Source organism: Pecten maximus, chromosome 3, assembly GCF_902652985.1.
Source record: "Pecten maximus chromosome 3, xPecMax1.1, whole genome shotgun sequence".
Taxonomy (NCBI): Eukaryota; Metazoa; Mollusca; class Bivalvia; order Pectinida; family Pectinidae; genus Pecten; species Pecten maximus.
In genome coordinates this window covers 38,321,787-38,349,342 of record NC_047017.1, presented here as the reverse complement: position 1 = coordinate 38,349,342, position 27,556 = coordinate 38,321,787, and the positions used below count along the sequence as shown (strand labels likewise).

At 33.3% G+C, this 27,556-nt stretch overlaps 1 protein-coding gene and 1 long non-coding RNA gene across 3 annotated transcripts; one reads left to right on the top strand and one right to left on the bottom strand.

The window, feature by feature from the left end:
* Window positions 1–477: 477 nt before the first annotated feature.
* LOC117324113 (leucine-rich repeat-containing protein 74A-like) lies at window positions 478–23,494 on the top strand. Of its 2 annotated transcripts, XM_033879778.1 has the most exons (13): window positions 482–727; window positions 1,361–1,826; window positions 13,333–13,529; window positions 13,789–13,896; window positions 14,363–14,456; window positions 14,734–14,783; window positions 15,045–15,126; window positions 16,012–16,097; window positions 16,621–16,815; window positions 18,105–18,200; window positions 18,640–18,885; window positions 19,976–20,061; window positions 23,122–23,494. In XM_033879778.1, the coding sequence occupies exons 2-13, from the start codon at window positions 1,361–1,363 to the stop codon at window positions 23,303–23,305; spliced, it is 1,890 nt and encodes a 629-aa protein (XP_033735669.1). In that variant the 5' UTR covers window positions 482–727; the 3' UTR covers window positions 23,306–23,494. The 2 variants fall into 2 exon arrangements, with proteins under 2 accessions (XP_033735670.1, XP_033735669.1); XM_033879779.1 differs by lacking the exon at window positions 18,105–18,200 and having other exon boundaries at window positions 478–727.
* A 2,866-nt stretch (window positions 23,495–26,360) lies between these two features.
* LOC117324112 lies at window positions 26,361–27,527 on the bottom strand. The gene is made up of 2 exons (XR_004531893.1): window positions 27,154–27,527; window positions 26,361–26,767 (listed from the first exon to the last, which is right to left on the bottom strand). It is a non-coding gene; the product is annotated as an uncharacterized LOC117324112 (long non-coding RNA).
* Window positions 27,528–27,556: the final 29 nt, after the last annotated feature.

Here is a 27,556-nt window from a genome sequence, read left to right as displayed (position 1 = left end):
TCTATTTTGCCTGCATGATTAATGTCCTTGCTGTTTAAAATTTTGTCCTTAAATGTTGGCATTCTACTTTATTTTGACGGTGTGTTATATTTCTGACGCGGTTACTTGTATTTACACACCGTTTGATATTTTGACCCGCCATCGTATTTCCCCCCAATAATTAAGAAATTAGTAGTTGTGAAATATTTTGTCCCGGTGTGTTTGACAGTGGTAAATGTTGTCTTTTGTTTTGATGGAATAGTATAATTGATTAATTGTATCAGATTTGAATTACTACAGTATATGTGATGCTAGTAAATATTATGCTTAGTTCAGAATGAATTAATTAAATACATAGAACATGTTCCTTTAAGGTGATACACTATATACACTCTGATGAGATTAGTGCCTGTGTCCTTTGTGTGTACAGATTAAAGCTCTCTATCTTAGTTTACCCACTGCTATATCGATACACCCGCTTTAGTGTTCATTATTACTGGGTCGTGATTAGGTACGGATTATCATTTACAATAAACACTGGCGATACGGGCTCATGCTCCGTCCATACAGTATTCGAACAGCAGTGTTGAAGTTTGTGCCGGCAACACCAGGTCTGTCCACAGGGATGGTGTTTTTACAACTGACCAAAGCAGGATAATAATCACGCGGGATGGTGGGGCAGCTGACCAAAACAGGATAAAAATCACTCGGGAATATCGTGATTATCTCGAGAGAAAACTACCACAGGGTAAGTTTTTACACTGGTATAAGGTATTCCGTACCAATTCATATAACAAGATTAATCGAAAAAAGTCTTCAAAAGTCACTCAAACCGGAATCCATTAAGTTTATTGATACTTTATCAAACAAAGTAACTCCAAACAGAAGTAGTTAGGTAATATTATTTTAGTTACTAATATCATTACAATTCTTATACACAGTTAGCAACATGCCAAAAACACAAGTGAATGTAAAGCATGTGAACCATGGTTAATAGAACTTCATATGAACTTAGTCGTGTCGGTATCATACTATACTTAATTTCATTAGTTATTGACAAGGTTAACATATTTCAAAAGACGATCGATGGATTCAGCTTATTCGTGACATCAATTACTTCATACTATGGGAAATGGATTCGTTATTCTCATGAGAACGTTGTTATAAACAGCTAATTGACGAATTATAGAAGAATAATATACATCTTATAAACGTTAATTGATACATCGCTTGTATAAGAATATAAGAAATGTTAAAACTTTTGGGAGATTCAACTAGTCTTCTCCAGCTTTATATCTAGATATTTACTTACAGTGAGCTGATATTTGTTATAACCTATGAACAAACAAGAGTATATAACGTTTCTGTGCATTTTTTCTAGATGGATGAAACCTTCCAGTGTCGGTCCCCAGTGGCGAGTACCACCCCCTCCCTTCCTAGCATACCCCGACCTACATCACTCAACTTTAAGTCAGAACGTAGCTTTGGAAGTGGTAAACACTCCAACGGCGGTAGCATGAAACTGCCGAACAGTGCTAAAATGAGAAAAAAGCTAACAAACGCCAGGGAACAGAGTTTTCGTAGCAACTCGAAGAACAGTGACAGAAACAGTCCGTGTTCTGAGTTATCAAAAACATCAGCAGAAATTCGACGGACGGCGTGGATGAACGGAAATGTTTTAGACGATGGTGTGTATGAAGAGAAAAGAGAACGACTTTTAAGAACATCTAAATTGAAAAAAGATCTGGAAGTATATTTCAATGTTGAAACGCCAAGTCGATTAGCAAAACGGACTTGGGTGGAGAGTGATGACGAGGAATATGATACAGATCTCGATACTGACTTGGGTAAGGTGTTAACATACTGCTAACATACATGTAGCCTTAATCACAATAGCACCACTTTGTATGAATTTCTATAATTAATACAAACATTGACTGGTGCATGTAGGGTTTCAGAGATACAATATTATTATACTTAGATAACTGGATGACAGAACTAGAGTGTACGAAATGTAGATTATATCTTCATCATGATTCATTAATTTCATTTTCATTAATGATAATGACAATTGCTTATTCTGGTTATCGGTAAGTACAGTGCAGAGTATTTGAATACAAACAAACTGGTAACAATCATCAGCATTGTGAATTAATGGTCTCAGTTTTATCAATAGTAAATTTAGCCAATTAAGTTCATTTTGAGTTACGTAAATGAATAATATATAGAATCTAAATGTATTTGGTCTTTCATATTTCAATTTATTTGCCGTCAATTAATTCTACAAAGGACACACAATAAGTACGTTTTAGTTTTAACGATTTTTTGTTTGCAATATTCATAGTGAAAAATATTTAATTACATAACAGACCCGTTCTATCATGTCATACAGCCGTGCCATGCACTATGTGTTATATAATATAGAAAATAGTTCATGATGTCATAATTAATCGGTGCAGCTGCATGTACGATTGTCACTGCAGAAGAAACGCACCACTGTCAAAATTCTCCTTATTCGTCTGATAAGAAATAATTTTTACTTTTGTTCTCAGAAATACAAAATATGTGGTTATCAGAACCTAATAGTTGCATATAAAGTTATTTAACGAGTTAACTGAATTTCATAGCCACTTATATATAGAGAATACATGGTCAGTGTCTTAAAATATAAGCTGTATTTTGGCGAGGGTAAAGAAAGACAAAAGTGGCGAGCCTTGGCGAGCCACTTTTGTCTTTCTGTCCCGAGCCAAAAATACAGCTTATATTTTAAGACACTGACCATGTATTCTATTTATCCTGCAACAGTCATGAAAATAATCATCAAAAGTAATCATCTTGAAGTAAAACGGTGTCAAAAATGATAGAAATATGTTCGCCTTTTAAACGTAGTTTCACTTTGAAGTAGGTCAGTCGAACTGACGCACGTGCTAAGATTCCAAAATACAGCTGTTTTCCGTCACTGCCGTATACAGCAAAAATATATACGGTGGGTGTATTCCGACAATGCGGTGGCAGTTGCAGGATAAATATATATATATAAGTATGACTGAAGGATTTAGTAACAAACAAACTACTAAAAAGAGTGTCGACACCGTTTGGAAACACACGGAATGACAACATACGTATAGATTGTAATAGGAGAGTAGCTACAATGTAGCCTAGTCATACTGTAAGTAATAGGAGGGTAGCTACAATGTAGCCTAGTCATATTGTAAGTAATAGGAGAGTAGCTACAATGTAGCCTAGTCATACTGTAAGTAATAGGAGAGTAGCTACAATGTAGCCTAATCATACTGTAAGTAGTAGGAGAGTAGCTACAATGTAGCCTAGTCATATTGTAACTAATAGGAGAGTAGCTACAATGTAGCCTAGTCATACTGTAAGTAATAGGAGAGTAGCTACAATGTAGCCTAGTCATACTGTAAGTAATAGGAGAGTAGCTACAATGTAGCCTAGTCTTACTGTAAGTAATAGGAGAGTAGCTACAATGTAGCCTAGTCATACTAAAGTAATAGGAGAGTAGCTACAATGTAGCCTAGTCATACTGTAAGTGATAGGAGAGTAGCTACAATGTAGCCTAGTCATACTGTAAGTAATAGGAGAGTAGCTACAATGTAGCCTAGTCATACTGTAAGTAATAGGAGAGTAGTTACAATGTAGCCTAGTCATACTGTAAGTAATAGGAGAGTAGTTACAATGTAGCCTAGTCATACTGTAAGTGATAGGAGAGTAGCTACAATGTAGCCTAGTCATACTGTAAGTGATAGGAGAGTAGCTACAATGTAGCCTAGTCATACTGTAAGTAATAGGAGAGTAGTTACAATGTAGCCTAGTCATACTGTAAGTAATAGGAGAGTAGCTACAATGTAGCCTAGTCATACTGAAGTAATAGGAGAGTAGCTACAATGTAGCCTAGTCATACTTTAAGTAATAGGAGAGTAGCTACAATGTAGCCTAGTCATACTGTAAGTAATAGGAGAGTAGTTACAATGTAGCCTAGTCATACTGTAAGTAATAGGAGAGTAGCTACAATGTAGCCTAGTCATACTGTAAGTAATAGGAGAGTAGCTACAATGTAGCCTAGTCATACTGCAAGTAATAGGAGAGTAGCTACAATGTAGCCTAGTCATACTGAAGTAATAGGAGAGTAGCTACAATGTAGCCTAGTTATACTGTAAGTAATAGGAGAGTAGCTACAATGTAGCCTAGTCATACTGAAGTAATAGGAGAGTAGCTACAATGTAGCCTAGTCTTACTGAAGTAATAGGAGAGTAACTACAATGTAGCCTAGTCATACTGTAAGTAATAGGAAAGTAGCTACAATGTAGCCTAGTCATACTGTAAGTAATAGGAGAGTAGCTACAATGTAGCCTAGTCTTACTGAAGTAATAGGAGAGTAGCTACAATGTAGCCTAGTCATACTGAAGTAATAGGAGAGTAGCTACAATGTAGCCTAGTCATACTGTAAATAATAGGAGAGTAACTACAATATAGCCTTGTCATACTGAAGTAATAGGAGAGTAGCTACAATGTAGCCTAGTCATACTGTAAGTAATAGGAGAGTAGTTACAATGTAGCCTAGTCATACTGAAGTAATAGGAGAGTAGCTACAATGTAGCCTAGTCATACTGTAAGTAATAGGAGAGTAGCTACAATGTAGCCTAGTCTTACTGAAGTAATAGGAGAGTAGCTACAATGTAGCCTAGTCATACTGAAGTAATAGGAGAGTAGCTACAATGTAGCCTAGTCATACTGTAAATAATAGGAGAGTAACTACAATATAGCCTTGTCATACTGAAGTAATAGGAGAGTAGCTACAATGTAGCCTAGTCATACTGAAGTAATAGGAGAGTAGCTACAATGTAGCCTAGTCATACTGTAAATAATAGGAGAGTAACTACAATGTAGCCTAGTCATATTGTAAGTAATAGGAGAGTAGCTACAATGTAGCCTAGTCATACTGTAAGTAATAGGAGAGTAGCTACAATGTAGCCTAGTCATACTGTAAGTAGTAGGAGAGTAGCTACAATGTAGCCTAGTCATACTGTAAGTAATAGGAGAGTAGCTACAATGTAGCCTAGTCATACTGTAAGTAATAGGAGAGTAGCTACAATGTAGCCTAGTCATACTGTTAGTATTAGGAGAGTAGCTACAATGTAGCCTAGTCATACTGTAAATAATAGGAGAGTAACTACAATGTAGCCTTGTCATACTGTAAGTAATAGGAGATAAGCTACAATGTAGCCTAGTCATACTGTAACTAATAGGAGAGAAGCTACAATGTAGCCTAGTCATACTGTAAATAATAGGAGAGTAGCTACAATGTAGCCTAGTCATACTGTAAATAATAGGAGAGTAACTACAATGTAGCCTTGTCATACTGTAAGTAATAGGAGAGTAGCTACAATGTAGCCTAGTCATACTGTAAGTAATAGGAGAGTAACTACAATGTAGCCTAGTCATACTGTAAATAATAGGAGAGTAGCTACAATGTAGCCTAGTCATACTGAAGTAATAGGAGAGTAGTTACAATGTAGCCTAGTCATGCTGTAAGTAATAGGAGAGTAGCTACAATGTAGCCTAGTCATGCTGTAAGTAATAGGAGAATAGCTACAATGTAGCCTAGTCATACTGTAAGTAATAGGAGAGTAGCTACAATGTAGCCTTGTCATACCGTAAGTAATAGGAGAGTAGCTACAATGTAGCCTAGTCATACTGTAAGTAATAGGAGAGTAGCTACAATGTAGCCTAGTCATACTGTAAGTAATAGGAGAGTAGCTACAATGTAGCCTGGTCATACTGAAGTAATAGGAGAGTAGCTACAATGTAGCCTAGTCATACTGTAAGTAATAGGAGAGTAGCTACAATGTAGCCTAGTCATACTGAAGTAATAGGAGAGTAGCTACAATGTAGCCTAGTCATACTGAAGTAATAGGAGAGTAGCTACAATGTAGCCTAGTCATATTGTAAGTAATAGGAGAGTAGCTACAATGTAGCCTAGTCATACTGTAAGTAATAGGAGAGTAGCTACAATGTAGCCTAGTCATATTGTAAGTAATAGGAGAGTAGCTACAATGTAGCATAGTCATACTGTAAGTAATAGGAGAGTAGCTACAATGTAGCCTAGTCATACTGTAAGTAATAGGAGAGTAGCTACAATGTAGCCTAGTCATACTGTAAGTAATAGGAGAGTAGCTACAATGTAGCCTAGTCATACTGTAGGAGAGTAGCTACAATGTAGCCTAGTCATACTGTACGTAATAGGAGAGTAACTACAATGTAGCCTAGTCATACTGTAAGTAATAGGAGAGTAGCTACAATGTAGCCTAGTCATATTGTAAGTAATAACTATTTATATTTGATTTACAACCTTTACTTCAAAGGAATTTCCAACACCCATATATGTTTTTAATTATAAGAATATGTAATTGATTTACCTTGCTACGTGTAGATCGGCTTATTGACAAAATCACCCTGATTATACACAGGTAGTGAAATGTCTGATACTGGAAGTGAATTAAATATTGACTCAAACATATAAGTATCTACATTATATTATATACCGCCTTACAGTAATAGAATTGTACTTTTGTACGTACACATATAACATGTATATACTTATGGAGTAGGTAGAGAAATAACTTATACCGGTATACAGTTATAGAATGGGTACAATTATGACATATATACACTTATAGAGTTGATACATATATAATGACATATTTACACTTATAGACTGGGTACATATATAATGACATATATACACTTATAGAGTGGGTACATATATAATGAAATTTATACACTTATAGAGTTGATACATATATAATGACATATATACACTTATAGACTGGGTACATATATAATGACATATATACACTTATAGAGTGGGTACATATATAATGACATATATACACTTATAGAGTGGGTACATATATAATGAAATTTATACACTTATAGAGTTGATACATATATAATGACATATATACACTTATAGAGTGGGTACATATATAATGACATATATACACTTTAGAGTGGGTACATATATAATGACCTATATACACTTATAGAGTGGGTACATATATAATGACATATATACACTTATAGACTGGGTACATATATAATGACATTCATATACACTTATAGAGTGGGTACATATATAATGACATATACACTTATAGAGTGGTCACATATTTAATGACATATATACACTTATAGAGTGGGTACATATATAATGACATATATACTTATAGACTGGGTACATATATAATGACATATATACACTTATAGAGTGGGTACATATATAATGACATATATACACTTATAGAGTGGGTACATATATAATGTCATATACACTTATAGACTGGGTACATATATAATGACATATACTTATAGAGTGGGTACATATATAATGACAAATATACACTTATAGAGTGGGTACATATATAATGACATATATACACTTATAGAGTGGGTACATATATAATGACATATATACACTTATAGAGTGGGTACATATATAATGACATATATACACTTATAGAGTGGGTACATATATAATGACATATATACACTTATAGAGTGGGTACATATATAATGACATATATATACTTATAGACTGGGTACATATTTAATGACATATATACACTTATAGAGTGGGTACATATATAATGACATATATACTTATAGACTGGGTACATATATAATGACATATATACACTTATAGAGTGGGTACATATATAATGACATATATACACTTATAGAGTGGGTACATATATAATGTCATATACACTTATAGACTGGGTACATATATAATGACAAATATACACTTATAGAGTGGGTACATATATAATGACATATATACACTTATAGAGTGGGTACATATATAATGACATATATACACTTATAGAGTGGGTACATATATAATGACATATATACACTTATAGAGTGGTCACATATAATGAAATATATACACTTATAGAGTGGGTACATATATAATGACATATATACACTTATAGAGTGGGTACATATATAATGACATATATACACTTATAGAGTGGGTACATATATAATGTCATATACACTTATAGACTGGGTACATATATAATGACAAATATACACTTATAGAGTGGGTACATATATAATGACATATATACACTTATAGAGTGGGTACATATATAATGACATATATACCTTTATAGAGTGGGTACATATATAATGACATATATACACTTATAGAGTGGTCACATATAATGAAATATATACACTTATAGAGTGGGTACATATATAATGACATATATACACTTATAGAGTGGTCACATATAATGACATATATACACTTATAGAGTGGGTACATATATAATGACATATATACACTTATAGAGTGGGTACATATATAATGACATATATACACTTATAGACTGGGTACATATATAATGACATATATACACTTATAGAGTGGGTACATATATAATGACATATATATACTTATAGACTGGGTACATATATAATGACATATATACACTTATAGAGTGGGTACATATATAATGACATATATACACTTTAGAGTGGGTACATATATAATGACCTATATACACTTATAGAGTGGGTACATATATAATGACATATATACACTTATAGAGTGGGTACATATATAATGACATATGTATACTGAAAGAGTGGGTACATATATAATGACATATATACACTTATAGAGTGGGTACATATATAATGACATATATACACTTATAGAGTGGATACATATATAATGACATATATACACTTATAGAGTGGGTACATATATAATGACATATATACACTTATAGAGTGGGTACATATATAATGACATATATACACTTATAGAGTGGGTACATATATAATGACATATATACACTTATAGAGTGGGTACACATATAATGACATATATACACTTATAGAGTGGGTACATATATAATGACATATATACACTTATAGAGTGGGTACATATATAATGACATATATACACTTATAGACTGGGTACATATATAATGACATATATACACTTATAGAGTGGGTACATATATAATGACATATATAGAGTGGGTACATATATAATGACATATATACACTTATAGAGTGGGTACATATATAATGACATATATACACTTATAGAGTGGGTACATATATAATGACATATATAGAGTGGGTACATATATAATGACATATATACACTTATAGAGTGGGTACATATATAATGACATATATACACTTATAGACTGGGTACATATATAATGACATATATACACTTATAGAGTGGGTACATATATAATGACATATATAGAGTGGGTACATATAAAATGACATATATACACTTATAGAGAGGGTACATATATAATGACATATATACACTTATAGAGTGGGTACATATATAATGACATATATACACTTATAGAGTGGGTACATATATAATGACATATATACACTTATAGAGTGGTCACATATATAATGACATATATACACTTATAGAGTGGGTACATATATAATGACATATATAGAGTGGGTACATATATAATGACATATATACACTTATAGAGTGGGTACATATATAATGACATATATACACTTATAGAGTGGGTACATATATAATGACATATATACACTTATAGAATGGGTACATATATAATGACATATATACACTTATAGAGTGGGTACATATATAATGACATATATAGAGTGGGTACATATATAATGACATATATATATACTTATAGAGTGGGTACATATATAATGACATATATACACTTATAGAGTGGGTACATATATAATGACATATATACACTTATAGAGTGGGTACATATATAATGACATATATAGAGTGGGTACATATATAATGACATATATATATACTTATAGAGTGGGTACATATATAATGACATATATACACTTATAGAGTGGTCACATATATAATGACATATATACACTTATAGAGTGGGTACATATATAATGACATATATACACTTATAGAGTGGGTACATATATAATGACATATATAGAGTGGGTACATATGTAATGACATATATGGAGTTGGTACATATATAATGACATATATAGAGTGGGTACATATATAATGACATATATACACTTATAGAGTGGGTACATATATAATGACATATATAGAGTGGGTACATATATAATGACATATACACTTATAGAGTGGGTACATATATAATGACATATATACACTTATAGACTGGGTACATATATAATGACAAATATACACTTATAGAGTGGGTACATATATAATGACAAATATACACTTATAGATTGGGTACATATATAATGACATATATAGAGTGGGTACATATATAATGACATATATAGAGTGGGTACATATATAATGACATATATAGAGTGGGTACATATATAATGACATATATACACTTATAGAGTGGGTACATATATAATGACATATATACACTTATAGAGTGGGTACATATATAATGACATATATACACTTATAGAGTGGGTACATATATAATGACATATATACACTTATAGAGTGGGTACATATATAATGACATATATACACTTATAGAGTGGGTACATATATAATGACATATATACACTTATAGAGTGGTCACATATATAATGACATATATACACTTATAGAGTGGGTACATATATAATGACATATATACACTTATAGAGTGGGTACATATATAATGACATATATACACTTATAGAGTGGGTACATATATAATGACATATATACACTTATAGAGTGGGTACATATATAATGACATATATACACTTATAGAGTGGGTACATATATAATGACATATATACACTTATAGAGTGGGTACATATATAATGACATATATACACTTATAGAGTGGGTACATATATCATGACATATATACACTTATAGAGTGGGTACATATATAATGACATATATACACTTATAGAGTGGGTATATATATAATGACATATATACACTTATAGAGTGGGTACATATATAATGACATATATAGAGTGGGTACATATATAATGACATATATACACTTATAGAGTGGGTACATATATAATGACATATATACACTTATAGAGTGGGTACATATATAATGACATATATACACTTATAGAGTGGGTACATATATAATGACATATATACACTTATAGAGTGGGTACATATATAATGACATATATACACTTATAGACTGGGTACATATATAATGACATATATACACTTATAGAGTGGGTACATATATAATGACATATATACACTTATAGAGTGGTCACATATATTATGACATATATACACTGATAGAGTGGTCACATATATAATGACATATATACACTTATAGAGTGGGAACATATATAATGACATATATACACTTATAGAGTGGGTACATATATAATGACATATATACACTTATAGAGTGGGTACATATATAATGACATATATACACTTATAGAGTGGTCACATATATTATGACATATATACACTGATAGAGTGGTCACATATATAATGACATATATACAGTTATATGCAAAATGCAGATATGCATTTAAAAACGAAACTAACTTAAGATTGAATGCAAGCTGAATAAGTGGATGTATCTTTTTAAATGACACATTAATGAGATTATATTCCTGATTCAAATGCAGTCTTATTATCACCAAAAATGTTTCAAACTGATGTAATTTTGTTATCCATGTTAAAACGCATTAGTTCGTTAATTTATTTCACCAGCAGTTTTGCATTATAACCACCAGCATTAAAACTATGCCGTTTATCTTTTTTAAAGATATTTCTTGTTTATAATGAATTCGCATAATTAGTTCAAGTCTTGCCAACATTAGGATCAACATCAACGAAATTAAGTAAAACTTAAATTTTGTTTAGACTTATTAATATTTGGGCCGCGGTGGCCAAATGGTTAAGGTGTCCCGACAAATTATCACTAGCCCTCTGGGTTGCGAGTTCGAAAACCACGTGGGGCAGTTGCCGGTACTGATCGTAGGCTGGTGGTTTTTCTCTGGGTACTCCGGCTTTCCTCCACCTCCAAAACCTGGCACGTTCTTAAATGACCCTGGCTGTTAATAAAACAAACAAGACTCATTATTAGTTCACCGGTTACGAGTAACCGTGAACTAATGCTGTACTCCCGGCGTCCGCGTCGGCGTCCGCGTCGGCGTCCCACCCCACGTTAAAGTTTTTGGGGTAAGTTTTTGGAAAGCTTGTAGGTCCACCCTTTTAATCTGGTTGATACATTCATTAAAGGTGTAGGAATGATATTATAGCAAAATCAATCATAAAAATGTATTTCTTTCGCATTTTCTATTTTGTAGACTTAACTTTTTTAGCCTCAACAACCACTGTAAAGTTTTTGAGGTTAGATTTTGGAAAGCTTGTAAGTCCAAACGTAGTCACCTCACACCCTTCTTGCTTGTTTTATGCATTCATTTGAGATCTAGGAGTGATGCTATTACAAAATCACGCAAAAAGAAAATGTGATTTTTTTCGCATTTTACAATTTTATGGACTTAACCTTTTGGCACCAAAACCGGCTTTAAAGATTTTGGGGTAGGTTTTGGAAAGCTTGTAAGTCCACTCCCTTCTTATTTGGGTTATACATCCTCTAGGAGCGATATTATGTGACGTACAATTTCAAAATGACATGCTTATACATACATAAAAAAATGAGTGCATAGTGTGATTGCTGACGCCGGTGAGCTTTCGCAATCATTGATTGCACTTGTGTTATTTGTAAACACTCCCTCTGGATTTTCCAACACCCCGCCTTGGTTTCTACATTAGAATAGTCATACTCATTATCCATAATATATTTTACCTATTCCTAAATTAATACCGGAAGGTCTCTTTCACATGTAAGCCTTTTAACTGTACTATTCTTATAACCTGGATTAATTCACAAACAAAATTAAAGAAATCATTGACGACAATCCCATCATTGACGACTATCCCAAACAAACCCGTCATTAATATAGATACTATTTACGATTGATGACAGACATTTTAACACGTATAAATAATGAAACTGCAGTCTTAAGATAAACTTTACATTGGTATGATAATTATCAGTATTATTGGATGATATCTAACATATCTAATATTGTTTATTAACAGTTATAATTTATATTTGCATCAATTTGATAAATGATGGATATCAGTATTAATGTAATAATTGGTATATCTATAACATATCGTTTATTGGCAGTCATAACTTCCTTTCAATATAAAGCTTTTAGTAAAAATCTTTCATAGGAACTTGGAACAAAATTTTGACTAAAATTATGACAAAATGTTTAAACTATAATTACTGCTTTGAATATTGCACAATAACAATTGTATAGGTAAAGAGCTGGTAATTGACGAGAGGACGAAGCAAATTAAGGAAGACGGCGAGTTCCCGGAGTACAAAAACCTTTGCCGGAAGTATAAAACGGTACCTAACAGCTACTTCATACGTCACTCAGTGGAGGATGAGCTGACCATGCGGTACCGCTACCTCAGTCCGAAGGATTGCCGGGCCATTGGCTGGGAGATGGAGGTCAGTGTGGACTATGTTTTCAAACCTTGATTTTACTGGAAACACTAACATCTTTTCGATTCCAACAATTTGAAGGCATATTGAACAACAAACATAGCCTATATTAGTTCTTTTAATTCGATTCGATATTAAGCATGACTTCCCCCCCGCCTCTCCACCTAACCCTTGAACGAGCGGTGACGGAACCTTTTAATTTTATATCCCTGTTTTTCATAAGAGACAGCGGAAATACTTATAGATGTGTATTGTTGATCCACAGAAACACTTGACGTTTAAGAAATTAGACTTGTCAGACAACGGGTTGGGTCCAAAACAGATGATAGCCCTAGCTGAAATGCTGCTCAAGAATAAATACGTCAGTGAAGTGGTGAGGCCATTAAACGATTGCTACACAAAAGATTTTTTATTCTTATTCTCTTATTCAATATCAAACTTTAGAAATCAATAAAAACATACCTCAAAAATATCAAACTTTCACACAACACACACAAAAACCATTACAGGTAAATATCAAACTTCAAACAACACAGAAAAACGTTCATTTTTAATTGATGTCAAACTCCACACAACACAAAATACAAATTTTCGTTCACAGTCAATATCAATGATATCTCTATGCCTTTATACATCAGATTTCTATGTTTTGACCATGTTTCGTTTGTTGAATTAATGACATTTATAACAGATATATAATTTCTAATCGAATAAGAACTTATTCCAGAACTGTGACATCCAGTGATAATTTTTTATACCATCTAAGATGTTTATCTCTCGTTGAAATGGATTGCTAATAGCCTTCATATCAAGTAAAATGTTTCCATCCTTTCTTACAGAATCTCTCCAATAACCCTATGGGTGGTTTTGGCTCACATATCGTAAAGATCATTTTACTCAATAACTCGCATATTGCCAAAGTTGACCTGACAGGTAGGTTCTCAACTCTAATTTACAGAGGGTACGTTCATAAGTATCTCTCTGTATATAAATTAAATATCATAATTTAAATTCACGTCTGCATAAATTGCATATACTATAGCTAAACACTAAATACGGTGGGAATCAATACGTATTGGTCAAAGTTCTATTGTAATTACATCGCTACACTGAGTCCACAGACGTAGATGGTGTTTAGCATTGTTGATAATCATAACCAGAGTTAACAATTTGAATATATGAATGTTAATGTTTTGTGTTATTGTTTCAGGTAATAGTTTCGGTATACAAGGAGGCGAAAATTTTGCTGAAGTGATAGAGGTCTGTTTTTGTTTTTGTTTTGTTTTTTGTTTTTTGTTTTTTTTCGGTTCGAAGTTATTTATAAACCTACAATTATACATAATCCTGATACCAGTATTTAATACGGTCTTAGATTCAACCATTAGTGTACAGGATTAGAACAAAAAATATATGCTATAACATGTTCACTAAGTTTTGATAAAGTAATTGAATAGTACCAAGACGTGAGTATGTGTTACATATCCTATTCATCTTATAACAACAATGAATTTGGGGTTGTAGACAAATGTGTACCTTAAGGAAATTCGACTGGGCAGTAACAAAATCGAAGATGCTGGTGCTTTAGCAATAGGACGCGCTCTAGGTAAGTCTTTTAGAGTTCGGCTGAGGGACATTAAATATTACCTTCAGTTACAACGTAACCAGCATTTTAATTTCCCAATTATTTATTTACATTTTTGTCCATGACAGATATTGACTACTAACGAAGACACATATTAAATGTACAACTGTTTTGCTTAAAACATTTCGCTAAACATGGCTGCGCTAATTGTCTTTTTAAAACAATATTCCTAAGGCGAGAAGCGGGGAGGCGCCAATACAGCACACTAATCAGTTTGATTCTGTAATACGATAAAATCTGAGTGCGCCAATATATATACGACAGTAATAATAATTATTAAATATCTTATTTGAGTGTTGAACAAATTTACATCAAACATTATAACATAAGATAAAATTCACATGGACAAAATATGGCCAGCCATGCTTGACTTATATTACACTAAAATTCATACCAATTAAAACAAAAACTATTTAAACAGCGAAACGCTAATTGAGGATACAGTTATTACATGCTCAGATCCCATGGTGAGAGAAGTGAGAGGTATGCTCGGATCCGATGGTGAGAGAAGTGAGAGGTATGCTCGGATCCGATGGTGAGAGAAGTGAGAGGTATGCTCGGCCACGATGGTGAGAAAAGTGAGAGGTATGCTCGGGCACGATGGTGAGAGAAGTGGGAGGTATGCTCGGATCCGATGGTGAGAGAAGTGGGAGGTATGCTCGGATCTGATGGTGAGAGAAGTGAGAGGTATGCTCGGATTCGATGGTGAGAGAAGTGAGAGGTATGCTCGGATCCGATGGTGAGAGAAGTGTGAGGTTGTTATTGAAAGTCCTATGTTAACTGTATGTAGTTATTATGGTGGGTATAATCTGTTTAAATATAAACAAACTTGTTTGTTTTCTCCAGAGACCAACGTCACACTGGAGTACTTGGATCTCAGCTGGAATAAGATTGGGAAACAAGGCGCGGCTAAGATAGCTGCTGCTATAAAGGTTTAAATGCTGTCATGTATATTTGTATAGGAACTTTACTTTTCCTAGTAGTTGAACACAATGCAAAGGCTGAATTATTACAATTCTTTTTAAGAATGTATTTGGACCTAGAACCTGGGCGTTATACACAATGTGAAGACTGTAATATTATTGCAATTCTTTCTAGAACTTATTAAGACCTAGAACCTGGTCGTTTTACACAGTGTAAAGACTGTAATGCTATTGTAATTCTTTATAGAACTTATTTGGACCTAGAATCTGGTCGTTATACACAATGTGAAAACTGTAATGTTATTGCAATTCTTTATAGATCTTATTTGGACCAAACTGGTCATGTTTAGATTGAAATGTAATTTTATTTTTTTATATTTATAAGAACAGGTATATAACAAGGTCAACACCACACTAAAGCTGGGGATTCTGTATTTATGAACAGGTCAACTATACACTAAATCTATTGATTATGTATTTTAAAATATGTCAACCCCACAATAAATCTTTCCATTCTGTATTTCTTGAACAGGTCAACACCACACTTAAGACGTTAATTCTATCTATGAATGGTTTGGGTAATAGCGGGTGTCAGGTCATGATGGATGGTTTGCGTGGAAACGAGGTGCTGACTGCCCTTGATCTGAGTGCCAATCGAATCACGGATGATGCAGTGGAATTTATATGTAGAGTCCTGCCCTACCATCGGTCTATCGCCTCACTCAAGGTATAATACACAACTGGACTTCATGACGCATGGAAAGAGAGTAAGATTCCGATATACATGTATAAAATGTTCTAATATTCAATGATACAATTTGTCCAAAAAACATATTAACATTTTTTTCCCAGCAATTCAACAGCTGTCTTTTGTAATTGCATGTTTAAGAAAAACAGTATTTCCATTTTGTAATGATCTCCTTAACTGTCATAGATGTATATGTTTGTTTGATATGTGACAAATGTCAAGGATGATCAATTTGTGGCGTTGCATTTTCAAAACAAAATATCAATTATTTTGTTGTGGATAATACAAGTATTCATATGGAAAAGTATACATTTAGCTGTGTTTCTGCAGGTAGAATGTAAACATGTAAATGTTGTCGATACAGGTAGAATGTAAACATGTAACTGTTGTCGATACAGGTAGGGTGTAAACATGTAACTGTTGTCGCTACAGGTAGGGTGTAAACATGTAAATGTTGTCGATACAGGTAGAATGTAAACATGTAACTGTTGTCGATACAGGTAGGGTGTAAACATGTAAATGTTGTCGATACAGGTAGAATGTAAACATGTAACTGTTGTCGATACAGGTAGGGTGTAAACATGTAACTGTTGTCGATACAGGTAGGGTGTAAACATGTAAATGTTGTCGATACAGGTAGAATGTAAACATGTAACTGTTGTCGATACAGGTAGAATGTAAACATGTAACTGTTGTCGATACAGGTAGGGTGTAAACATGTAACTGTTGTCGATACAGGTAGAGTGTAAACATGTAAATGTTGTCGATACAGGTAGAATGTAAACATGTAAATGTTGTCGATACAGGTAGAATGTAAACATGTAACTGTGGCCCATACAGGTAGAATGTAAACATGTAACTGTTGTCGATACAGGTATGGTGTAAACATGTAAATGTTGTCGATACAGGTAGAATGTAAACATGTAACTGTGGCCCATACAGGTAGGGTGTAAACATGTAAATGTTGTCGATACAGGTAGGGTGTAAACATGTAAATGTTGTCGATACAGGTAGGGTGTAAACATGTAAATGTTGTCGATACAGGTAGGGTGTAAACATGTAAATGTTGTCGATACAGGTAGAATGTAAACATGTAACTGTGGCCCATACAGGTAGGGTGTAAACACAAAACTGATGTCCCTGACGAGTCACTGAAAAGTCCTACAAGGAGGAAACAGCTGTATGGTGCAGCTTAATTTTGTCTCTGCTGTATCTAACAATCAACATTCCATTAGAAATATAGCCATCGGTATTTCTACCTTTTTCAGTTATCTCACAACCAACTTTCTGCTGAAGGAGCTTTCAGGATACTCAAACCTTTGACTTCAAAGTTCAAGAAAAAACTCAGCTACCTAGAATTGGATGTAGGTGTAAAACGATAAATAGATGTTTCTATATTAGTATCTATTTTAAATTGAAGATAACAACCAGCTTCAATTTATTATGACATATTCAATTTCCAGTTATTTTACGGGTGATACACACATTCATTAAGAATGGATACGCATATATATATATATCACATTCTTTAGAAGTAAGCGGGGACCTTCAAATTAATATTCTTATAAATATTTCGACACTGTGATACGTTTTCTCACTAATGAGACAAGCGTGTGACGTAATTTCCCAATCAATCATCAATTTGTTAAAGATGTAAATAAATATCTGATATCCATCCTCTATGAAATGTTTGGAATTGTTGTAGTTTCAGTCGAATGCCGGTATATTACTTATCGTCATTGTTTATTGTGATAAAGACATGATTTAAGAAGTATTAAATCTTGATTCTGTATTTTATATCAGGGAACAGATGTGAACTCTGACCTCATGGATATTATTGAAAATTTGAACGCAAGGCGGGGATTGGTTATATCTATCAAGCGTCCTCCATCTCGGAGATCAAGAACCTTGGATCAGTTGACCCGGGTATTGTCAGCAATAAGTAGATTTTTGATAAAAGAGGGATTGGACATTAAAACAGTGTTCCCGGATCTGGAGAAGGAGAGAGAAGAGAGCTATAGCACATATGACATTATAGAAGTAATACGGGTAAGATCATGATATATATTAATACGAAATTGACAAATATCCAACAAAAGTGAGTTATTATTTTATCATATTATTTTTTTATCAGAGTAAGCTAATGAGATACTCCATTGCTATCATTGTCAAATTGTATAAGACATACATTTATGATGCGATAAACTAATTGTAATTAAGGTATTCGACGTTATCAAGGGTCTAATTTCGCTCCTAAGGCCAACAAAGAAAATTCTTAAGGAGTTCTTAGTATGCCTCATGTCTGATAACAGACCTTGCTTTTGTCATATAATTTTCTAATAGTTTTTTTATGAATTTTGGTGAAATGTACGAAAAATGGGAATCTGGACATCTCTTGTTGACCCCGTATTTTGTATAAAACAACCACGACAGTATGCTTAGAAGTGACCATTGGATGCAATAGGGGTATTTCTTCGACCAGCTATGTATCTATAAAAGCGACTACATTGACGTTTTGGCACCTGAAATGCAAATTTGTGACGCTGTTGTCTTTTGATGTTGTTACCACAGTCTATTTTGTATTTTTGTGCTGACGCTGTGGTAGTTTTTTTTCAATTTGTGTGGACGATGAAGTATGTTTAATCGTTTTGTGTGGACGCATTGGTAGTGTTTTGTTTTGTTTTGTTTTTCCTCTTCTTCTATTGACGCTGTGGCGTGTTTTCTTCTTGTGTTGACGCCGTGTTAGGTTTTGTCTCTTTGTGTGTGCGCTGTAGTATATGTTGTGTTTTTGTTGACGCTCTGGTATGTTTTGTATTTTTGTGTTGACGCTGTGCTAGGCTTTGTCTCTTTGTGTGTGCGCTGTAGTATACATGTATGTTGTGTTTTTGTTGACGCTCTGGTATGTTTTGTATTTTTGTGTGGACGCCGTGTTAGGTTTTGTCTCTTTGTGTGTGCGCTGTAGAATATGTTGTGTTTTTGTTGACGCTCTGGTATGTTTTGTATTTTTCTGTGGACGCTGTGGTAGGTTTTATCTTCGTGTTAATACTGTGTTATTGGTTTGGTTTACAGTGTATTTGTTTGTTAATGGCTTTGTTTCCACTTTTGTCACATTTTCATTTTCTCTCTTATGTATCATTAGAACTGTGGGGAGGAATTCAATAGAACACAGGTTACAGAGCTGAGAAAAATCTGCAAAGAGCTACGTCACAGGACGTTACTATTGAAGTATGTATACGATATGAAGGCGACACTGTCTTTTATATATTATTAGGGCTTTTCACCAAAAGTGGTGAAAAGACCTATTGTTTCTGTTCTGTTTATTATTAGGGCTTTTCACCTAAGTGGTGAAAAGACCTATTGTTTCTGTTATGTTTATTATTATTATTATTATTATTCTTCTGCATTTTATTTTGTCACACAAGTTGTGGGAAAATGGTAAAAGGTATGCCAAGTCAGTTATGCCTATTGTATATGGCATGAGTTGAAGGGGTGACAGCAACATCTTCAAGTAGGTCAAGAAACCAAGATGGCCGCCATGACGTCATACCTCAAAAGTTTAAAATGGCCATAACTCGAAAAGTATTCAAGAAACAAGAGTCATGTTATGATATTATGTTACAGTACCTTTGGGGCTAACTTTTATAAAATTACAAGTTAAAGGTCAGAGGTCAAATAAAAAAGCTCGCCTGGGGTCAAGTTAGTCTATTTTTAGAAAATCTTCATTTTTCAATCTTTTTCCAAAAAATTTTTTTTAGTATGATGTAGAATGTCATTCTGATGAATTTGACGTTTTCAGTTTTTCTGTGACACATACGGTTTCTGTTGTACGCCATTTTGAATTTCCCCCTATATGTTCTTTATTAAAAAATAGTTTTACATTTTAAACTTCTTCTCAAGTTCCACAAGTGGCATTCAGCTCAATCTTAGCTGAAATAATCCTTGGATTGTCCTGGCTAAGTTATGTTATTTTTTAAGTTGATTTGAAATCCAAGATGGCCGCCATGACGTCATGTATTAAAAAGCTTAAAATGCCCATAATTAAAAAAGTATTCATTTTACAGGGGTCGGGTAATTTTGTTATTTGTAGTTAATGCCTGGCTATAGCTTTTACTCACTAAAAGTTTTAGGGTCAGCCGGGTTAAATAAAAGCGTTTGCTATGGGGTCAAATAAGTCTATTTTTAGAAAATCTTCATTTTTCAATCTTTTTCCAAAAAAAGTTCTCAGTATGATGCAGCATGTTTTTTTGATGATTTTGATGTTTTTAGTGTTTCGGTAACATTTGCCATTAATGCGGTACGAAATTTTGAATTAATCTGGCATCTGAGATATAACGTTAGATGGACGAGGGGAGATAACTCATACAATGTGCTGTACGAGTTACCTCCCCTCGTCCAACATTTGTTGAAACGTTTTATTTAATGATGGCAGATTTATTCAAAACTAGAATGTGGATGACCATCAAGTGTTCTTAAATAATTTTTTTAACCTTTGGAAATACCAAGCCTTTAGGTCATTTATGCCAAGAAGGTGAAAAGCCCGTCAAATTGTTAGCCAACAATTTCTAGTTATTATTATTATTATTATTATTATTCTGCATTTTATTTTGTCACACAAATTGTGGGAAAATGGTAAAAGGTATGCCAAGTCAGTAATGCCTATTGTATATGGCATGAGTTGAAGGGGTGACAGCAACATCTTCAAGTAGGTCAAGAAACCAAGATGGCCGCCATGACGTCATATCTCATTTTGCTTAAGTGGCCATAGCTCCAAAACGGTAACAGTTAAAATAATTTCAAAGATATATTATTGTAGGACTAATCTGGGGCCAACTTTTAATAATGCATTGTTTTGAGGTCAGAGGTCAAATGAAAAAGCTCGCCTGAGAGTCAAGTTAGTCTATATTTAGAAAATCTTCATTTTTCCTTCTTTTTCAAAAATTCTTTCGAAATATGATGCAGAATGTCATTCTAATGAATTTGACGTTTTCAGTTTTTCTGTGACACATACGGTTTCTGTTGTACGCCATTTTGAATTTCCCCCTATATATTTCAATAGAAAAGTGTGTACATTTCAAACTTCTTCTCAAGTTCCACCTGTGGCATTCAGCTCAATCTTAGCTGAAATAATCCTTGGAATGTCCTGGCCAAGTTATGTTATTTTTTAAGTTGGTTTGAAATTCAAGATGGCCGCCATGACGTCATGTAATGCGCTAATTTTTACTCACCAAAAGTTTTAAGGTCAGAGGTCAAATAAAAGAGTTCGCTATGGGGTTAAATTAGTCCATTTTTAGAAAATCTTCATTTTTCAATCTTTTTCCAAAAAAAGTTCTTTGTATGATGTAGAATGTCATTCTGATAAATTTGACCTTTTCAGTTTTTCTGTGACACATACGGTTTCCGGTATACGCCATTTTGAATTTCCACTATATATTCTATATTAAAAATAGTTTTACATTTTAAACTTCTTCTCAAGTTCCACCTGTGGTATTCAGCTCAATCTTAGCTGAAATAATCCTTGGATTGTCCTGGCCAAGTTATGTTATTTTTTAAGTTGATTTGAAATCCAAGATGGCCGCCATGACGTCATCGATTAAAAAGCTTAAAATGCCCATAATTAAAAAAGTATTCATTTTACAGGGGTCAGGTAATTATATTATTTGTAGTTAAAGGCTGGCTCTAGCTTTTACTCACTAAAAGTTTTAGGGTCAGAGGTCAAATAAAAGCGTTCGCTATGGGGTCAAATAAGTCTATTTTTAGAAAATCTTCATTTTTTAATCTTTTTCCAAAAAAAGAAATTTAAGTATGATTCAAAATGTTATTCTGATGATTTTCATGTTTTTTGGTGTTTCGGTAACGTTTACCATTAACGCGGAACGCCATTTTGAATTAATTTGGCATCAGATATATAACGGCATCTGAGATATAAAGTTAGTTGGCCGAGGGGAGATAACTCGTACAAGGCTGTACGAGTTACCTCCCCTCGTCCAACATTTGTTGAAACGTTTTATTTCAGATGCCAGATTAATTCAAAAACTAGAATGCGGATGACCTATCAAGTGTTTTTAAATAGTTTTTTCTTACCTTTTGAAATACCAAGCCTTTAGGTCATTTATGCTAAGAAGGTGAAAAGCCCGTCAAATTGTTAACCAACAATTTCTAGTTTTTTACTATGTTTATTTTGTTTCTTTTATCAATGATATTAAATATGAAGAATGTGTAGTATTACCGATTTAACGTTAATATATGTATTATCCGACAATTCCAGACATTTTTGTGATTTTACAGGGAGTTTGAGCAGGTATACGATCTGGTTCTGACTGGAAGGGATCCTACGGCAGAAGAGCCGTTGCGAACACCATTTGCGGGAAAGCGTCGCGGAGGTCAATTGGTCAGTTTGCCTCGCCGTGACCCTAACGAACCCGGGAAACTTACTCTCAGCAGCGTGGCCCCAGGGGTTCGCTTTCAGTGAAGTCTATAGTTCCCTATCTCAGGGGATGACGTATGACCAATAAGGCGAAATGGAACATCCAACTTTGTCACGCCAGTTACACTTGCGGAATCAAATGTTGAAATAACCAAACTAACGTCTTTTTCGTCACGATTTACATACTATGTATGCTTATATCATACTGAATGGCAATAAAGTTATAGTCGTGTTTATCATTTTTATCTATAACAGTAAATACAGAGACTGTATATTTGCTCTCTATTGTAATGTGTTCTGAATATTGAAGCCAACGGATACTCGCATGTCAAGTTAGTTACCTCATTTGGAATATCCAATTTGCATTAATCATGATTTAAAGATATCCTTGCACCAAAATGTGAAGTATTATATAGCAGCATATCAAAACCTGATCCAGGAAAGGGAAGCGAATTGGCATTATAATAATGTCATTATATAAACATACCGGAAGTTATTCTATGATGAATAACATTATTAAAATACAGACCGACACACGTTCTATCATAACAGTTGTCAGTTGTCATTATGAATACAGACCGACAAATATTATATGATAACTGATGTCATTATATATACAGACTGACATTTATTCCATGATAACTGATGTCATTATAAATACAGACCGACAAATATTACATAACTGATGTCAGTAAAGATACAGACCGACAAATGTTACATGAAACTGATGTCAGTAAAGATACAGACCGACAAATGTTCTATCATAACAGTTGTCATTATAAATACAGACCGAAAAATATCCCATGATAACTGATGTCATTATAGATACAGACCGACAAATATCCCATGATAACTGATGTCATTATATATACAGACTGATAAATATTACATGATAACTGATGTCATTATATATACAGACCGATAAATATTACATGATAACTGATGTCATTATAGATACAGACCGAAAAATATCCCATGATAACTGATGTCATTATAGATACAGACCGACAAATATCCCATGATAACTGATGTCATTATATATACAGACCGATAAATATTACATGATAACTGATGTCATTATATATACAGACCGATAAATATTACATGATAACTGATGTCATTATAAATACAGACCGACAAATATCCCATGATAACTGATATCATTATATATACAGACCGATAAATAAATACAGACCGACAAATATCCCATGATAACTGATGTCATTATATATACAGACCGATAAATAAATACAGACCGACAAATATCCCATGATAACTGATGTCATTATATATACAGACCGATAAATATTACATGATAACTGATGTCAGTATAAATACAGACCTACAAATATTACATGATAACTGATGTCATTATATATACAGACCGATAAATATTACATGATAACTGATGTCAGTATAAATACAGACCTACAAATATCCCATGATAACTGATGTCATTATAAATACAGACCGACAAATATTACATGATAACTGATGTCATTATAAATACAGACCGACAAATATGACATCATAACTGTATGTATGTTGACGCAATCCATTTGAGTTCTTGCAAGAAAATAAGTAAAACTAGCTTATAATAGACGATGCAAAATTAATATTAAAACACGATATGAATATTAAAAATACAGTATAAACAGCAAATATATGGCAAGATTATCGAAAGATACAACATGAAAAACAAATTAAGATACAATAAAACTACCGAAACAAAGAATACAAATAGCAAGTTAGATAAATAACGAGAATGCAATCAAAATAATGTTACTATATAATTCAGCAGCGTTTGACATGCCATACTCCCAACTCCTTGCTAAAGCATTGAAGGTTAAAAATACATACCGACCATTTTTTAAAGATATCAACTTTCCTTTCAAGCATATTTTTGACAGTGGTCGCCATGACAAACATTTCGTGAGTCGCCCACTGTGCCACCCGATCACCCAATTTTAAGCAGTTGAAGCACTGTTGACCTCCCTGACAAAACTCCAAATAGCTTTTGTTTTCCTCCATATGTAACACAATTTTACTTCGTATCAATTTTTCAATAATTTTTTCAGACACCACTTGTCAGACTGGCTGGCCTATAGTTTCCCGGATCCAAGCGATCGCCTTTTTCCTTTTTTTTAGAGAGATAGCTGTTATATTTGCCTATTATCATGATTGAGGGACAGTTCCTTGATTAAGACAAAAATTGAAAAAATAGCTGTCAACAGTTTACAAATTGAATTGCCTTTAACAGTTTAGGATGTACTCTATCCGAACCCTGCGATTTACTTGGATTTAACATAAACAGTTCCTTTTTCGGCATAGCCGTATAATATTCTTTTGGTCACGGATATGACGCGACAGATGGCGTTACTGGTCAAGAAGAAGTATATGTGATTGGTCAATGGAGTGGTAAATGCAAAATGCACATTATGCAGTTAAAAATGATACGATGTTAAAATTGAATGTAGGCTGAATAAGTGGATGTTTATTTTCAAATGTAACATTAACAAAATTATATTCCTGATTCAAATGCAGTCTTATTATCGCCAAAATGATTCAAACTGAGATAATTTTGTTATCCGTGCTGAAACGCATTCTTTCGTTAAATCATTTCACCAGCAGTTTTTCATTATAACCACCAGCATAAAAACTATGCCGTTTATATTTTATAAAGATATTTCTTGTTTACACTTTCCTTTATGTCACATGTAAAAATCACATACACAAGATGTTTTCATTCCATGTTATTTATTGTCCATCACGTGTTTTCTGGCATTTGTCTGCAAACATATCAATGATGATACATAACACTAATTTTAAACGTAATTAAATATTCAAAATGTTCTTTTCGTCATTGGAACTGTCCAATCAATCACCAGTATGCAGTGTCCACCTGGTACGTCCTACCGGAATCCATGATATCCGTTATTCAAGATATCCATAACCCATGATATCCACAATCAATGATATCCGTATACGTAAGCAATGATAACCGTAATCCACAATGTCCCATCTCATCAAATGCCTCTTGTTGATGGAATCCTGTCCACGACGCCAAAATGTCACATGTAAAAATCACATACACAAGATGTTTTCATTCCATGTTATTTATTGTCCATCACGTGTTTTCTGGCATTTGTCTGCAAACATATTAGAAAAACATTCAGTTCCTCGCAGACAATATATTTGACAAATCAATTATTCATGATAAAAATAATAAAAGAATGGTAAATGATAACATTTTGATAATAATGTAATTGCATTCACTAAATTACATTAATCAAGTTATTCATACACTTACATATACTCATTCATTTCATGTACGTTCAGATTACATATGAACTTATATACCTGTCATAAAATACCCTGTGAGTGACAGTATGTTATAATACGACAATAGTATTTAACGTAATCTAATAAACAGTATAACTCACCCTAAGTAAGGTTAAGATGGGAGTTCACCGTTACATTTTCGTGTTGTGAATTGATTTCAACAACCTGTGGTAACAAATATACAAGTGTTCAATCACACACTAACATGTGAGTAAATGTACATTTCAATATTATAAAATACAACATAAATAAAATTTACTAGTCTCCGGGATTCGATCTCATAAATACGAGACTTGGATTCAATTATAAAGCTTCGGTGTTATCCATTACACCATCACGTGTGTTATCATATACAGGTTATTAATATACTCATAGACACTTGCAATGAGCTTTATATCTATAAATATAATTCACCACATATAAATAGAAATCAACACAAATACATGTATAGCTAAAACGAATTTACAAAACGATCTAATGGTCTCTATATCTACTAACTATTTTGCAAATACTTATACCAAATCATAAATAGATGTACATGTATTACTCACAATTATATATATTTTGATCCGGAATAGATTACTGGAGAAACTTGAAAACTTGATCCACCTGTTGATTGTCAGCTGTCTGATATTGTACTGACCAGTAACAAAGGCCTTGTATTTAAACTGACCGCTCCAACCCGATTGGTCAAAAATAGATCGGAAGGTTCCGGAAATTAATGTTTTACATTTTCCTTAATTTTAGTACATATCAATGATGATCTGAATTATATTAGAAATGTTAATAAAACTAACTCGTAAAAATGACACTAATATAGCGTATACAAAATATTCGAGATCACGTGATTATCATGTGATCCACGACTACTATACTAAGCATTAGGAAACCAATAACATATATAGTAAATACAAAGTATGTACAATTCACCTTGTTCATTTTTCCTGCTAAGGT